This window comes from Lampetra fluviatilis, chromosome 21 (genome assembly GCF_964198595.1).
Source record: "Lampetra fluviatilis chromosome 21, kcLamFluv1.1, whole genome shotgun sequence".
Lineage (NCBI taxonomy): Eukaryota > Metazoa > Chordata > Hyperoartia > Petromyzontiformes > Petromyzontidae > Lampetra > Lampetra fluviatilis.
Genome location: NC_136295.1, coordinates 513115 through 530896, shown reverse-complemented (window position 1 = coordinate 530896; position 17782 = coordinate 513115). Strand labels below are relative to the sequence as shown.

Sequence of the window (17782 nt, the reverse complement as noted above, 5' to 3'; positions counted from 1 at the left end):
GTCAAAGCAACCAACGCAGATTGAACAATACGTGTACCAAGCTTGTGATTTCAGCTGGACACGTGACTAAAACATTGTGGGGACGTTTTAAATACGAACCTCACAGAAACAAGTTGGCAGTTTTGTGTTTTTTTGCGATTAAATAATTTAATAAAGTGTCCAAGTAAGATTCCGACTGCAATAAGCTCATTGGTGCATTGTATGAAAGTGTATAATCTTTGTGGTGGTTAAAAATGTTTAAATGTGAGGGATAACCTATTTACATGCGTGCTGACGCATAATTACGATTTCCACTTTTGGTGATTTTCCAATTTACGAATTGTCTTGCCCCTATACTTTGTTTGTAATGTCTATGTTATGCATTTGAAACTTCACTTAAACCATCACTCATGTTCATCCCCACTAAGTTATTTTCATGCATAACAATTATTGTATGCGGGTGAGGTGTGATAGACGAGATATATTCAAAAGGTAATGGATGACGGGAAGTTTATTCAAAATAAAAGAAGACGTAAAAGGTATATGTAGTGTTCAGAAAACATGATGTTCGGAAGCGGTATGTAGATAATATAAAGACGTATGAGGTGTAAGAAGCAGGAGAGAGCTGGAGATAACAGCACGTGGGTACTGTGTCAGGACACCCTGAAACCGCTACCCTCCACACTCCGTGCGACTACAAAGGCTACATGCTGGGTGAGATAATTACCTTAATGTTTTCACAGTAACGTGAAATAATTATATAATTACACACATGAACTTTATGGCGGGATCCCGGGGTGCCCATAAGGGGCCACCCATTTAGTACATACACAAAAATCTGTCAAAACTTGACCCCTCCACCCCTCCCTGTACGTACGCGTACTTTTTACCCCCCCCTCCCACCTGCGTACGTATGCTTGGCGCACCCTCCTCCCCACCCGAATCCTATAGAACGGCCGATATTTAATTTCGATGTAAAGCTTTCGTGACTGCAGGGATTCATCTTCTTGGTTCTTTCGGTAAAGACAGAGTCTGTCTTCTCGACAGACCTGTTCTCCACCTGAGGACGGCTGCTTGCGTTGTGGCCGAAACGTCGTGAGAATTATTTTATTAGTTTTATTTTTATTATTTTATTATTTCCATTATACGTGACTTTACCGAAAGAACCAAGAAGGCCGATATTTAATCCACGCAGAAACAATCAAGGCATAATTAAGCAAACAGTCCACCGCCGGACTATCTAACTCGTTTGAAGGCCAATGTAGACAAATTATTATTGAGGCTTCACCCCCCCCCCCCCGTTTCCTACGCATACGTACATTGTCAATGGACCCCCTCATACGTAAGCGTACGCATTTGGGTTAAACCCCCCCTCCCCCCTCCATGCGTACGTACTAAATGGATGGCTCCTAAGCCCCCGGGTTTCGCATAAACATAATGTAAACAAAAACTTTGCTCTTTTTCACCAATGGGTTTGAAGGATGGTGGCATGTGTTGTCTTGTTAAACTATGCCTTTAAAACTGAAAACTACTTACCTGCATTACCTCTATTTAAATACACTATCTAAAAACAATGTATATACCCCTCTGTCAATCATCGTGTTTCTCAATGTGGATTTGTGAACACATTTTGTAAACAGTACATAAAATAGTACGCGTTTTTAATGCGCTGTTCATGTTGTAACAAGCATTGATACAAATGTTACTCTACAGAGTAGTGGGTCGCCGCTCCTCTTATCCACATTGATACGAGCGGTATGTGGGGACTATGGCTTAACCGCAAAAAAAACCTATCTGCACAGATGCATACGGACAAGAGAAGTATTATCAAAAAGGAGGAATTAACGGTTCAACGCATCTCATCTGTTAAATATCTGCAGGTATTAGGATTGTCATTGATTGATCCTGGCTGCAGACATTGGTAGGTCACTAATAATAAAGATAAGAGAGCAGTTTCACTGTGTTATGCATAACGTTATGACAAATAAAGGACTTAAGTCGTGTAGGCAGTTTGAGCAGCTTTGGATAAGACTTATGATCCTGCCCATACTCGAGCATGGAGGGCATTCGCTTGTTCAGCTCTTATGCGCATTCGTCCTCGCTGCGCTTGGACGACATGACTACAGAATGATCCACGGCAGGTGGATCGCGGCGTTTATGTGCGCGGTGGGGCGGAGTCGCCAAAAATAAATTAATTAATGACGATTTTGGCTTCCGTTTATTCGGGACCCCGGGGTCCCGCCATAAGGTTCACATGGCGAAATCACTTTTTTGTCATTTCCAAACCAAATGCATTCACAATTTAGCAGTCGGGATTGCCAGGATGCTAAGTATCCCAATTATTATCTTTCACAGATAAGTGTAACCTGTATTATTAGGGAACGGCCCAAGAAAGTGTATATCATGCAGCTACCTCTGAAGTTCTATTAAGTGACTTCTCTGGTACACAGTCAGGTACATTTTCCTCCCCCCTTCCTGCAACCAATAGTAATATTCTTCGCATGACGAATCTAAACTCAGATTTATTTTTATTTTCGAGCTGAAATTTTGCCAAATTAAGTGCAAAAACAAATTTAATGTGATTGCTTTGTTTTATTCACAGGTGACCTTGCCACATTTGACAACCTGGTTTAATAGCAGGCGACTGCTTTGAATTTAACCCAGGATACAAAATGGGTCCGGGTCCAGCACTATGACCTCCGACTACCTCCCCTATTATCCGGGCTTATTGGCAATTCGTATTATCTGTGGTCCGAATCTATCCCTGAGAACTCGTGTTCACAGGATACGAGCCGTTCACTTGGAAGTAGCAATTGCGTGAATCAAGTTGATTATTTTATTACGAGGTGAAGAGCTCAAGAGGCCAGGGCAGTCACATTTGAAAACGTGTCCTGAGTCACCAAAATTACAAAAGCATGAACAAACATGAATAAAGAGTAGCGCAGGAAATGCCTCCTGTTATCTACAGTAATTGTTGTGATGGATAAGAGGAGGTGCATGGCTAATTCCTTCTGTTACCTGTGCTTATCTGTGGAAATCTAAAGTGCCTAGACCACTGTCTCTTATCCATTGGCCATTTTGGCGATTTGCACAACTTCCCCGAAATAACCGTGGATAAATGATGATGGTATTTATGCTGAGGGTGGTGGTGATGGTTTAGTCCTCGACGTTTCCTGCAGGAATCAAGTTTATTTTGGAGAGTATGGGAATTGTCCAGTAGCACCCCCTATTAACTGCAATGGTGATGCCGAGAATCAGTCCATAAGGTGGATTGTTGCATTCACAGATCGTAAATGATTGTAAAGGCTTGGGGGGGGGGGCCTTAATCCCACAGAGGGTTGACCATGGCTGGTGATAAGTCGGGCAGCAAATTACTCCACATTTTTCTCTGGCTTTATCACTTGGAAGTGGTCTCCAGAAGGGGATATTTTTTTAAAATGTCAAATATAGGGATGTCTTATTATATATCTCTTCATTTGAAAGTGTGAATAGGGAGTCTTGGCTGTAGGATTCTGGTTTGTGAAGAAATTTATAAAGGCCATAGGTAGAATACTACTCGTGAGATGTGACAGGCATATATGCTGTATTCTCCAGGTTATAAGACATTTTTTTTTCTAAATAATTTGAAACCAAACGTTGAGGGTGTTTCTTAGACTGTGTCCTGACACCTTGTACCTGGACTATGTAGCAACTCGACCTGCTCGCCACTCAATTTACTCGTCAATCCGTCTGCCAGTTTGGATTTAACAAGTGGTTTGAGAGAAAATGTCTTACTGGTCGTGTACACAGACGCCTTGTATTTATTTTATTAACATGTGGAAAAGCAGAATTAAATCCTGATATCTCGTGAACCATGGCAGCTGCTGTCTCAACACCGTTACAGTAGCAGTGAAAGAATAGAGAAGCATAACACTGGTCAACACACTTTTTCTGGCATAAGGTATTCTAACGGTTCTAAGGTAATTTTGGGGTGCTGATTCCAAATCTGGCATCAGTTTTTGTCTATCACATCAGGTTTTTGAGATATCAAATATTGCATTTTCAATAAAAACAGCAAATTTATGCTCATATACGAATAGCTAAACAGACATCCATACAAGAATAAGAGAAGATACAATATACAATAATAATGAAACAAACATTTAATGAGCCGTAGCACAAAGTTGTGAGAGTGACTACATATCAATGTGAGTGAATGCATATTACCATGTAAGAATTGAATTGTGAGGATAAGAAAAATATGTACAAAAAGGTCATTCACAATAGTGATGTTACATCTGCATAAACGACCTCTTCTTTGACGATCTCCAATGTACAGCTTGTGGAATGTCTCTCATCAAGGACCAGCAGTAATTTGCCATCATGTTTGAGTCCCATCGGCCTTGGTAACATTCTTCCATAACTTGAATGTCTTGATGAAAGCGTTCACCTTGCTCTTCGCTCACGTCACCCATGTTCTCTGGAAACTGGGCCAAGTGACTATGTAAGTTGTGAACCTTGATGCTCATTCTACATCCAAGTGCTTGGAAACTCAAGAGCAGCTCCTCCACAATCTCTCGATAGTTGCCCGCTTTCCTGTTCCCAAAGAAATTCCGCACCACATCAGAGAATGCATTCCAAGCTCTAGCCTCTGCCGCAATCATTGTTGTAACAGTGTGGGAATCCATTGATGAGTGTTCTTATTTGAGGGCCATGAAATATTCCTGCCTTTTTCTTCTCGGCACTGAGACTTGAAAAGGTTGAACATATATAGCTGAAGCAGTCTCCAGTGTGTTCAAGAGCTTTGACGAATTGCTTCATTAACCCAAGTTTTATGTGCAGTGGGGGATATACTATTTTATTCCTATCAACCAGAGGCTCATTCTTGATGTTCTTGTCACCAGGCATCAAACTGATTCTTGGTGGCCAGTTCTTTTTAACCCAGTGTTCTAATGTAGCCCTACTGTCCCAGTAGCACAGGAAACAAGGGTATTTGGTGTGACCTCCTTGCTGACCCAGCAGAAAATTAACCATTTTTAAATCAACACAAATTAGCCATCCATGACCATGGTATTCCAATCTATCCAAAACAATCTTGATGTTGGCATACTCTTCATTCATTTTTACAGAGTGTCCTATTGGGATTGAACCATATATATTCCTGTTGTGAAGTAACACACATTTCAAACTCCTTTTACTACTGTCAATAAAAGTCTCCATTCACTTGAATCATATGCGGGCAGTCCCATATTGAGGAGAAGCCCTTCAACATCATTTCAATAAACAAGTTGACCATCTGAATGGAAGTACTTTCACAGTGCTGCTTCTCTGTTACAATAAAAGGAGACACTAGTGCTAGGTCTGAGTAGTCCTTTCGCTTGCAGCCCAGAGGCCAACAATTCGGCAGACTGCTTTGGCAAATACAAATCTCTTACAAGATCATTCAATTCAGGCTGACTAAACAGAGACATTTTATCACAATCTGCATCAGATGGCGTATATTCGATCTGAGCATCATCATCTGTAGAAGCAGGTAAACTGAGGGATTCAACATCAATCTATGGTAGCTCAGTAAATACAGGCACAGGTATTTCCTCACAGTGCTCAACTGGTCGTCTGGCAGATGGGATATCTGGGTATTGTAAGTGTTGTTTGTTTTTCTTATTGAAACGTTTTACATTGACAAGGCAGAAATAGTTATCCAAATGGTTTGTAGGTTCTCTCCAAACCATGGGCACACCAAACTTCAGCTTAGCATTCTTTCCTTTAGACCATGATCATAAAGTTTCAACACAGGTTTTACACACTTTGTGAGGAGCCCAATTTTTGTCTTGGTCTCCAAGTCGTACTTTAAAGTAGGCAAGATAAACCTTCTTGACAAAGGTATTGATGTTGCGCCTTTGATCCTGCAAAGTGAAGCTGCCACAGATGTAGCAGAAGATATCTGGGTCATTACTGCATTTCCTTCTTTCGGATGTTGTAGCCATTGTTAGATCACGCCCTGCAGAAGAAAAATATTAAATAAATGTGGATGTCTACATAAAATTATATTATAAACACACTATCCTAAAAATACAGCGCCATATTTTAACACTAAAGCAGTCACTGTCTCGCAACAACTTGCAATCATAAGTGACAGAGTTAATTTCGGGTAAAATCAATGAAAATGGTTCATGAGATATCAGGATCTCTGAGTCTGGATATTTAAAAAATTAACCTTAAAAACCTATTTATACCCATTTATACGTTTCCGCTTGGTAAAAAAAGGCCTCATTTTGTAAATTATTCTTAAAATGTATTTATAATATTATTATTTTTATGCTGAGTGTCTACTGAGGCTGTCCTGTGCAGCACTTGGAGATCCTTGATGAAAAGCGCAATGTAAATGTGATTATTATTATTATTGGTAAGTGGATGCATTGTGAGCATCATATTTCCTATACGTTTACCCGCATCAAATGTATCCGCAATAATGTTACGTTAAATAACCCAAAAGTAGTGACCCGTCTTAAACTCCAGCAGAGAATATGGTAAGATATCTGCAGCCGAGGGGTCGAGATATGACAAATGCTTGAGATATTGCGCAGATCATGGTATTATGTCCCATAAGCTTTGTACTAAACACGTATAATAATAGTAGTAGGTTTTTACCCTTTCAACTGGTACAAAAACTGACACCTTTATACAAGGCATCATGTTTGCAATAACTACAACACAAGCAGTCAAAATGCAAACAAAAAGAAACAACTCTGATGATGATAAGGACAGTGCATATCATTATCATCATCAGAGTTGTTTCTATTTGTTTGCATTTTGACTGCTTGTGTTGTGGTTATTGCAAACATGATGACTTATATAAAGGTGTCAGTTTTTGTACCAGTTGAAAGGGTTTAAACCTACTACTATATTTTGCCACTGGTAAAGGAGATATCTCATAATGTATAATAATCATCATGCTTTCCCACCTGATGAAGGATGCTTGTGTTGCACCCGAAACGTCGTGATTTATTTTATTTTATACCTACGTGACTTTACCGAAATAAACAAAGAGTATAAAAATTCCCCTCCAAAGAGTACATATAATAAGTAATTAATTAATTGCCCAGGAAAGCCACACACGTATAATAATTTACTTATTTATCCAGGAAAGCCACACTAATTTGTACTACTGTTTTTGAATATGGTGCTGCATTGAGTGTTTATTTTAAGATGCTTTCGGCCAATTAATCTATATATATAAAATCGCAAATCTGTCTGTCTGTCTGTGTGTCTGTGTGTGTGTCTGTCTGTCTGTGTCGCCGGACCATACGCAGTTTCATTGGACGAAATGTGAGGGATTTGCGAGACACGATTGGTCCGTTTGGTTTTCCACGGCGGTTGCCCCTGGCAACGGGTAGCGACGCATTCGCTGCGGGGTGGACGCCATTTTTAATTCCCGTAAAAAATATGCGCACGCATTAACACGCGACTCTCAGGTAAATTCATCAAAGTTTCACGTCCTCTTCACTCCCCCCCCACCACAATGTGTGCAATTACTATTATAGGCTCGGTAGATAATAAAATTATAGCGATTAGACAGTATTATTGTAGCGCGGGGGGGGGGGGGGTAACGGCCCCGGTACCCAGCCTCAGCCGGGTGGGCAATCTAGGCGAGGCCGGAGGCTCTGCACGGTACTAGGCCTCGACACCCAGCACGCGACTCTGAGGTGAATTCATCAAAGTTTCACGTCCTCTTCACTCCCCCCCACCACAATGTGTGCAATTACTATTATAGGGTCGGTAGATAATAAAATTATAGCGATTAGACAGTACTATTGTAGCGCGGGGGGGGGGGGGGTAACGGCCCCTGTACCCAGCCTCAGCCGGGTGGGCAATTTAGGCGAGGCCGGAGGCTCTGCACGGTACTAGGCCTCGACACCCCACCACATTATAGGCCGTACATATTACTGCACAGCGGCCCAGGAGATCGTGGCTGGGGGGGGGGCAGGGGTAGCAGCCCATCTGTGTATATATGTAAGGTTATTAAGAAATATATTTTTCACCCGGGCAACGCCGGGTACTTTTGCTAGTGAATGTTTACACGTGGGAGGAAATCGGGACAACACTCTTTGCCCATATAAATGGGAACAGATTGGGATTAGTCCACTTGCTTTACTGCCTTCTTTAGGAAAGCCAGGGTATGGCACCTCGACAGCCACGAGAAGGGAGTTTCTCAACATTGGTGTATTCTACCAAGCCTTGCATAGTCACCACCGTCTGGCTACGTCAGGGGTCGGCAACCAAAGTAACAAGAAGCAATTTTGATCGAATTTGGTACAAAACTCAATATTCCAAGAGAAACGATACATGCGAGTACATACATTCTGTCATTTAGCAGTCGGTAAAGAGCCGCATGCGGCTCCGGAGTTGCAGGTTGCGGGCCCCTGGGCTAGGTGAAACGTTATTTGGTGATACTGCATTGCAAGTGGTGCACGAGCACAAATAAAGACTCAACTCGTTAATCAACAACACTGAATTAAAATGATAAAAACACATCTTGCTATGAAGGGATATTGCTCCAAATGTCAACAATAATATACTTTTCATGATGATTTTGTGATGAGTTTGTCACACGCAGTGAAAGTAGGGGCTGAGGATACCAACCGCAAGGTAAAGGACCAACTTAGCAGTGCGCTTCTGATTTTTTTGCTCTACTGTGACGAGGTCGTCGGTTCAATCCCGACCTTGACGCCTACTGTATATTTGGAGTTGGCATGTTCTCGTGGTCGCGTGGATTTTCTCCGGACCCTCCGGTTTTTCCCTCCACATTTAGAAAAATGCGTTATAGTATTTGGTTGCTATAAATTTACGCGATAAGCTACTTCGTCGAGCTATCATGTGTCTGGAGAGATCACTTCTGAAAAATAGTCACAACGTTCAGTGTGCCTTGCCTGGGAAAATAAAATAGTTTAAGTTTAGTTTCATGTGAGATTGTATATCATAAAAAAACACAACTTTTGTAATATGTGCAGTTTGTTTTATTCAAAGTCGCAGGAAACCATAGACAAGTGGGAATGCAGCCAGAACCAGTACCAACAATTGCCGAATCTCCGTGGCTCTCGATTAGGGTGTTCATGAGTTGGAGGAAACCGGAGTGCTCAGAGAAAACCCACATGTGCGAGGGGGAGTAACACTCAATTCCCGTATAGATGGAATAGAGATGGAATAGAGATGGAAAGTAACCCACTTGCTGTACTACCACACACTTTTAAGGCAGTGACCTCGCTGCCCAGCTAGTACGGCAATTAGCGTGCGGTCACCAACCCTTGCCATCTCTATGGTGTTGGATTGCCGGTTATGCGCGACCGTCGCCCCGAGACATTCTCAAGAGAACCCAAGGTCTGAGGTCCGTGTCCCGTTCTCTCTCTCTCTGTTGCTGCTGCAGTTGTCCCGAGTCGTCTCGTGAAAGCAGAGCCGGCGCCGTCGCAGACGATGGCCTGCGAGGTGCTGGTGGACCCGCGTCAGGACTTTCCCGGCTGGCTAGCGGCACGGGGCATGAACCCTCGCTACGCCACTGCGCTCGAGACCGAGCTGGGCATCACCGACTACGACTCCCTGCTGGCATGCGCGCGCCACCCCACAGTGCGTGGCGAGCTGTTCACGCTCGCCCGCGAGCGCCTGCCGTTTGCCTTCTACGCCGTCCTCCGCCAGGTGCTGGAGGGTTTCGGCGCAGATGGGTTGGGGTGCGGTGCCGCGGCCGCCCCTTCCGCCCTGGCAGACACGCTGCAGGCCATCGTCAGCATGCTCAACGGGTTGAGCCAGGAGCTGCAGACGTCGGCTCAGCGCTTCAGCTGCATCTACACGGACGCGGTGCACGGAGAGGAGCCCCAGAACACCGGTAGGTGTGGCATTGATGGGTCTACGATGAGTATAAATTGTGACGATGGTCCTATGAATGTAACAGTTGTCTCCTCAGATTTCAGGGGAGATGCTCTATCGCTTAATTTCATGATTTTGGTCCCCAGGGTTGCGCAGGTTCTAGAGTAGGCTTATTAAAATGGTTTATGCATTAATCAGTCAACCGGTTACCAACTTTCTGCATGTATAGAATTGTATACAGCTTTCAACAAGTCTGGTCAGCGTGGAAGAGTAGACCGCATACCCTCTTGAGCACCCATTTGTGCATTAGCATGCAATTTCAGAGCTGCATTTACCTTTTATCTGAGAAACGGGGGAGAAATTTACCTCATGGTGATTGCGGCCGCCGTGCCGTTTGAAACGTTCGCACGTGCCAATCAGTGCACTTCATTACTAAAAGTCTGCGGGAAACAATGACCGAATACTGATTTTTGGAACTAGTCGCCGACTGTGAAAGCTGTTACCAGTTACTTTTTTACCAGTTTACACTTGTCGAGAGCCACGTCGAGCCACACCGAGACGCGTTCACACAGACGCTGAGGCCTCATCCTGCATCAGTCCCCTCTCCCTGTCCCCACACTGCCTCTTGCACCACATTCCCCTGTCCCCACACTGCATCATGCACCGCACTCCCCTCTCCCTGTCCCCACACTGCCTCATGCACCGCACTCCCCTCTCCCTGGGTGTGCAATGGCAGCGATAGCCCCAACACAGCCCCCACCTCAAGTTCGGTAGAGATTTCTACGACTATGCCGGTCTGGCTCACCCAGGAAAGCCTGACTGAGTTCCAAAGACCAGGCCTAGGCAGCAAGTTTTTTGCAGTCGGGGGTGATGTTGTTTTTTGTAATCCGAATGAAGGTACTTAAAGGTAACTTTTGACCATTGGGATGTTTGGCTCATACCAATTAAATTGTGGGTTTTTTTTAGCAATGGAAGGAAACCAGACAACCAGAGGAAACCCATGCAGAACAGGGGGAGAACATACAAACTCTGCACAGAAAGGTACCCAAGTTGGAAACGAACCCAGGTCCTTCTTTACTGTGAGGCATGAGTGTCACCACTGAGCTACCCTGGAGGCAAAGGGAGATGGGGACACATATATATAGAGAGAGAGACAAAGACAAATAAAGTAAGGCAAAGATGTATATGCAGAGGAGGAAGGATATATGGTGAAAAACAGAGGAAATTAAAGAAACAGAGTGAGGGACTGAATAAGAATGTGAGCAGACGTACAAAGCTTGGGAAAAAACATCCATCAGAGTCTTAAGAGAGTCTTCCCTGAATCACAGCCAATGGAATTTGCAGTTGAAGAGAGTAATGTATATTTGGATTGTTATAAATGTAAACTAACGCTATTCAAGATTTTATATACGGTCATAAAATCTATTCGGGATCCAACGTATATATGAGGTTGCACGCATCACTGACCAGATGGGTTTTTGAGATGTATTCCTTTTTTAAAGACGTCAAACAGCAAAACCGAGAGGTTGACCAAACAATAAAAAGTTGACTCTTCAATTTGTAAAGCATTTGAAAAGTAATTGACAAAACATAACTATGAGTCTGGAAATCCATTCGATAGCATCAAGAGTTGCTTGATGTATGGCTTACATCCCTCCTGTGTAAGCGCATAACGGGCAGTTTTCGGTTTTGTGATCAACAGATCGCACATCACGTCCTGTGGCTACTTTCATTCTCCATCTGCTAATCAAATTTCCACACGCACGTACCTTATGTTGTTCGAATGCGATGAAGCGCAGTCCTTTCACCTGCGTAGGCTAAAGCCAGTTTATTGTTACACAAGCTTACTGTGGAAAACCTCACCGAATCTTGAGACTTTTTCATGGGAGTCTTGCTAAGTTTTCGTAAGATGGTGCAATGTTGCTGTGTGGAACCCCAATTGAGTCATTTGCAGGCATTTTTCTCAGCATTTGGATATTTATCCAACCCATTGATGTTTGTCTTGTTTTGCTATGGAAGGAAACAGGAGAACCTTAAGGAGACCCATATCGAACTGGAGGATAATAAACTCCACGCAGAAAGATGCCCGAGTGGGGAATTGAACCCAGGTCCTTCTTGATGTGAGGCACAAGTGTTACTGCTGCGCAACCCCATGGTAGGGGTATTCGAATTAGTTGCTTGTTCGGGACGCCACAGGCCGCACAGCTTTCACGACACCGATCGCTGACGTCCTTCCTTGAAAGCCAGCTGAGAATGCGCTTGTGAATAGGTTCTGTGTGCTTCTTGGCCATTGAGCTGTGCGCATTGTTCCCTGCAGAGGAGAGGGTCGGCAGTGAAGAGGAGCAGTCTCTACCCGGGGAGGCGGGGGAAGCAGGAGGCAGCCCGGCTTCCAACCCAGCTTGGCACCATGGCCATGGTAGGCAAAAGGGGTAGAGAAGTGTCTCACTTCTTATATGCGACACCTGCTAGCCAGTGGCTTCATAACGAAATGGTGTAGTCAGGGGTTCTAAATGTAGAAGTGCCGGTGTCAAACTATCTGTCCCGCAGCCCAAGTTTACTTACACAACTACTATTTGTCACCAAGTACCAGTGACGTTACCACAGTGCTTGTGCGGGCTAGGTGTACTTTGAAGCCACATGACGTGTGGAATGCTTGTTGGCAAAACGTCCCAGGACAAAGCCAGGTTTTAGGGATTCACTAACTGAGATGATTAGTAATGCATACCCCAATGTGCCAACTTGTTGCTTTTTAGCCACCCAGGGCTCCTCTGCCTTCTGTAATTGTTGGAGGGTAACTGCCTACATATGCCCAGTTGCGTATTTCACGAGCCTCCTCGACAGAGGTTGATCTTGACATTGCAGATCCTACCAATTGCACTGCCTCATGTACAATATCGGCCCATCACTTCTATATCCTTGCCGCTCACATTTAGCCCCTTTAACTCTGATCAAGGTGCTCTGCACCTCTGATTAGCACGGTTGCCAAACCGGTGCGAAAGAAGTTCAACATACATCCATACATTATCTGGCCAAACAGAAGCTGCAAGAGCATGCAGTGACTAGACATGTCGGCTAAATAACCCAGTGTTGGTGTTCATGTTTGTTGTTTTGAGAAGTGCCGTTTTGGCATTCTGTTCTATAATGGCACATTTTGACCATCGAGAGTAGCAATATATTAAATGTTATATGAGAGCACATGTTGTCATTTCTGAACACACACTGCCCGGAGTAAACCCTAAAAGTCGTTTACAATGAAGTGGCAAAGCTAATGCACCAAATATCAATTCACTTAATATCCGTACATTAATGTTTTAACCAGTGAGATTATTTTTTATTCGTAAAAATATAAAATAGTGCAACAACAAGAGTAGCTATTCACCACTAAGGGATGGTGGCATCACCACTGTGTTTGTGCCAGGTTAGTTGCACTTGGAGGCCACTTGAAGTGTGGAAAGCTCGCTGGTAGGAGGACATGGATAGCCGTTTGCCGCTCCGTTCGTTGTTAGCATTGCTCCTCCCACTCTTGTTTTTGGAGGGAAAATGTCTCCCAACTGCCCAGTCGCGTCCTTCACAAGCCTCTTCTACAGATGTCGATCTTGACAGTGCTGGCTCCAGTCATTGGCAAGTCCAGGTTAGCTCCACGTCATCCTATATTACATCAGCCCATCTCTTCTCTGGCATGTGCCTTACCCATTTATTCCCCTCTTTCAAGCAAAACAAGCTGGTTGGGCATTTGGTGGCTGGGCATGTGAGCTACATGACCCAGCCAATGATGGGATGGGACTGTGTACAGATCTTTCAAGTTTCTCTATGCTCCGTGTACTATTCGGCCTGATTAAAGTCAGAATGGCTCATGGACTGCTTGTTTCAGGTTGAGCATAAACGTTTCGAACTTAGTGAGAAGCAATTACCAAGTGTAATTTGTGATCTCGAGCTGCCGAGGCAGTTTCCATCTCCCGGCAATCTGCAAACCACCACTTATTCTTGCAGGAAACCCACAGCGCTCCAAACCTTCTTTTGTACTATATGTAGCCAAACGTGCTAATTGGAGGTGCTTAGGCTCTGGTAGGTCTCATTCTCGGGTGTGAGGGATGTTGTGTAGACAATGAGGGTGGTCCTGCTGCATTCTTGTGCCACGTTGGCGAGATGTTAACTATCTCGCCTGGTATACAGGAGGGCGTGGGTTCGATCCTGACCCAGACGCCTGTATATTTGGTGATCACGTGGATTTTTCTCCTGGTCCTCCGGTTTATGCTTCCACTTTTAGAAACATGCATTGAGAATATTTGGCTGCTATAAATGTACACACAATAAGCCACTTCATTGCGCTATAATTTATGAACAGATCACTTCTGAAAAAGAGCGTTATAGCTCAGTGGGTGTTACCTGGTAAAATAAAAATAGATTGTTTTTAGCTAGCTGGAATATGTCTGTAAACCAGGTTTTCTGTGGAAGTCTGGACTGGGGGTACCCAATGAGCCTAAACCTCACCCATTCCCTTTGGCGACAGGAGCGGGAGAGAATTATTGTTCCAATTAGCACCTGTCAATGATTTGAGTGTTTTGTTGTTTCGGGTATATTTGAATAATGACAGTAACCAATGAAAACCGGATCCGTTTGATATTGCCACATGCAACGGAATGATTGAACACACTAGTAAACCACACCTATAAAAAAGTATTTTAATACAAGCAACTATTTTCTTTATTAAAAGTCAGAATACCAGTTATTAATATGCAAAGGGTGTTTGGTACAGCTTATATAGAATACTGTTACGAAGGCTTTGGTATGAATCAAAAAGCAAGTAAATCAGGCAATGCTCTGTATGCAAAAGCAATCAACATTAAACAACCCAAGATCAAAAGTAGGAAATGAATAAGTACTTGATACCACAGACTCAAAGTAATTGTGATGCGCACTAATACATGCGTAGTGTCTTCAAGAATTACTCACACCGACACGTTGTAACAAGTCACCTGCTTACACTTTAGTCACCTATTCTTGCACCAGTTGTAGGCACTCCTATAACTATACGGTCACTTATGTTTAACTTCTCCCCACTCTTATCTATCTTTCACCTCACCTATCCTGCACTCGGCAGCTCTGCTCTACGCGACTCTGCAAACAGCGTCTCCGCACACAGCAACTCTACATCTCCACTGCTGCCCTCGCCTACGCTCCCTCAGACCCGCTCACCTGTCTGTCCCAGGCGGGGGGATCAGCCAATACCCGCCCGGCGACGGCGTGTGGGTTGATGTCCCATTGACGGCTGGAGCGGCAGCGGCGAGATGCCTTCACTCTTGTCCCTGGCAACAATTCCCCCTCGCTCACGCACACACCCTTATATCCCTCTGCTAATTATCTGAGACCTCTCGTGCGTCTCTTTAAGCTCTTGCCAGGCCGGCGCCTGTTGGCCCATCGATCAACCCTCATCTCCTGTCTCCCTGGCAATACCTCCGGTCTCAACGTGCACAACCGGTCGACCCCGTTTACACCTGCTTCGCCCCTTAACAACTGACGGATTGTTCGTGCAACTTCATGTTGCACATGCGCACCTGTTTGCCCTCGGTTGCCCTCGGTTAACTGTGCGCACTGGGTATTTCTCTCTTCTACATATGGACTTTAAGCATAGTCCGGTATCTTTAGTCGCAGTCAATGAGGGGGGGTCTTGTTTTGCCTGTGGGAGCCGTTGCGCGCGATACCTCCTCCAGTCGACGTGAGCAGTGCGATGCCGCACCAACGCGGCCACATGGCAGCAGTGGCCGCAACTGTCAGCTGGACGAACGAAAGCCTCCGTCACATTGATGACTCAGTTGCGGGCTGTTAATGAGAGCATAGAAGCAGCGATGCTATCGGCGCAGAATTCTGACGAAGTGTAGATGCGACCTCCTCGTGGGTGTCGACAGCACAGCACTTTTTCCCCATCAGGTGAAAAATGGGCAGATATCTTCACCATGATGATAGTCCATGGACTTGTTATAAAGTCACTATTTAGCTCGTTGGCTCGATTGGCAAAGTTTAGTGCAATTGGTGTTCTCTCTTGTGTGTGGATCTCCTCCTTGAGTCATCCTTATCTCTACTTATTTTCGAACAACTCTTTACACGTTGATTCTTCAACAACTTGTAAATCTTCAGATCTTCCTTAAACAACTCCACTGCTGTGTTTCTTCAGGTTATCAAATCCTGATTCTCTATATCATATTGCTATCAACTTATTACAGCTGTGGTACACCACCTCCTCCTCTGATTCTCCACTGCCTTCCACTCTATGTTCAGTGGTGGCTCTCTGTCATGACGGTGTACGGCCGGGTCTCATGATGGTGGCGGATTTTCACAGCGCCCGAGCCACTGCTGGGCTGTGCCCACAGTTCAGTGGTGGCATGTGTGGATATACAATAGACTCTCAATTATCCACGCTAATGACGGGAACGACGGCTACGGATAATTCAAAATTGCAGATAATCCAAAAATATTCATTTTCCACGGATCTCTATGCCAAAAACCACGAATATAGGTATGCATTACCAATCGATGTGCATGCTCAGTGATAACTTTCCTGGTCCCGCGCAGAAGATTCCACCCATTAAGTGGACAGCAGAGCCACGGCAATCAAAATAAACCAAACTCTGCCCACTGTTTTAAATGTATGCAACTGCTGTACTCTAGACGTGATCACGTGGGTTTCGGATTAACCAGAGCCACATATATGTTCAGTTTAAGCACGTGACTTTTCATAAACATTTCCCAAAATTAACAACGTATAACTGTTTTTAGAATATTAAGTTTGGCTGAAGGGAAAATCCATGAGTTATTAATTTATGTCAATATATAAGGTGCGCGATTAATCCGCAAATCGAATAAGCACGTGGATAATTAAGCTTCTACTGTACTAACATCAAGAGTTGATGTTAGTGGGTGGGTGGGTGAGTGGGTGGGTGACACAGGCTTGAGAAATCAATAGCCAATTTGCCTGATAAAGAGGAGGTCTCTCCTATCTTCTGTGAGGCAATGGAGGCCTTACATATTGGACCTCCACAGCTTGGCCATCAGTCTGTGCTCTTTCGGAGACGAAGGCAGTTTGTATGTCTGACCTCGTGTTCCGTGGCTGGTGCGGCACAGCTGATCAGTAGAATGAACACCCGGAGTAGTAGGGGATGTCTCCGGCACATTGTGAGCCAACCTCAAGGACCTTTCTCTGCAGGGTTCTCTTTCCTACGAAGCTTTTAAGTCAAGTTAGACTCCGGTCTTGAGTTGTCCAGTTATTTTCCATTAAAAGACTTGTGTAACAAAACGTTAAGCAACCACAGCAACCAATGCATTGTTATGCACAACTAATTCATTGAATTGCATGCCCACTTCACAATGCCAACCCCAGCTGCACCCGACTTCTCGCTTTAAACATTCATCAGCCAAGCGAGATCGGGCTTTTTGTTTGAATGGGGTCCGAGGTGCATGACCACCGTGCATTGTTTATTAGTTTTGTGGTTTGAAGTTTGTGTTGTGTTCATGATAAGTTTAGCACGTTTGGTGTAATTTTAAGGCGTATGTTTGTGGAATTGTGGCAGGGAAGGCACGAGGAAGCCAGCGCCGAGCGGTAGCGAGGGCTGAAGACGTGACCTCTCAGAAGCCGCACGTGTCAGGCTGGACTGGGATCAAGATCGAGCAGGATGGTCGCTGGAGAGGTACAGGTTTAGCTTCTGTTGCCACACATTACATACATATTATCTGGAGGTTACTCATTACCTATATGTTCTTAGTCACAGGTTACCTAATAAATACATATTTGTTTAAAACTGTATCACTAAACTATTTAGATTTTACCAGGTAGGGCCCACTGAGCTATGGCCACAAAGGATAGGTCAACGAAGTGGCTCATCACGTGGAAATTTATCGTCGCCAATTACATTATATGCATGTTTCTAAATATGGAGGGAAAAACCAGAGTACCCGGAGAAAAATCCATGCG

General features: G+C 44.3%; 1 protein-coding gene across 1 annotated transcript in view; it reads left to right on the top strand.

Annotated features, from left to right (window-relative positions):
• The window catches only part of LOC144938095 (uncharacterized), a 43293-nt gene that overhangs the window by 945 nt on the left and 24566 nt on the right, over positions 1–17782 (top strand). Inside the window, exons 2-4 of the mRNA XM_078865792.1 lie at positions 9383–9835; positions 12134–12232; positions 17382–17498. Of these exons, the coding sequence (XP_078721918.1) occupies positions 9430–9835; positions 12134–12232; positions 17382–17498 (622 nt within the window). The 5' untranslated portion in view covers positions 9383–9429. The remainder of the gene's footprint in view (positions 1–9382; positions 9836–12133; positions 12233–17381; positions 17499–17782) is intronic.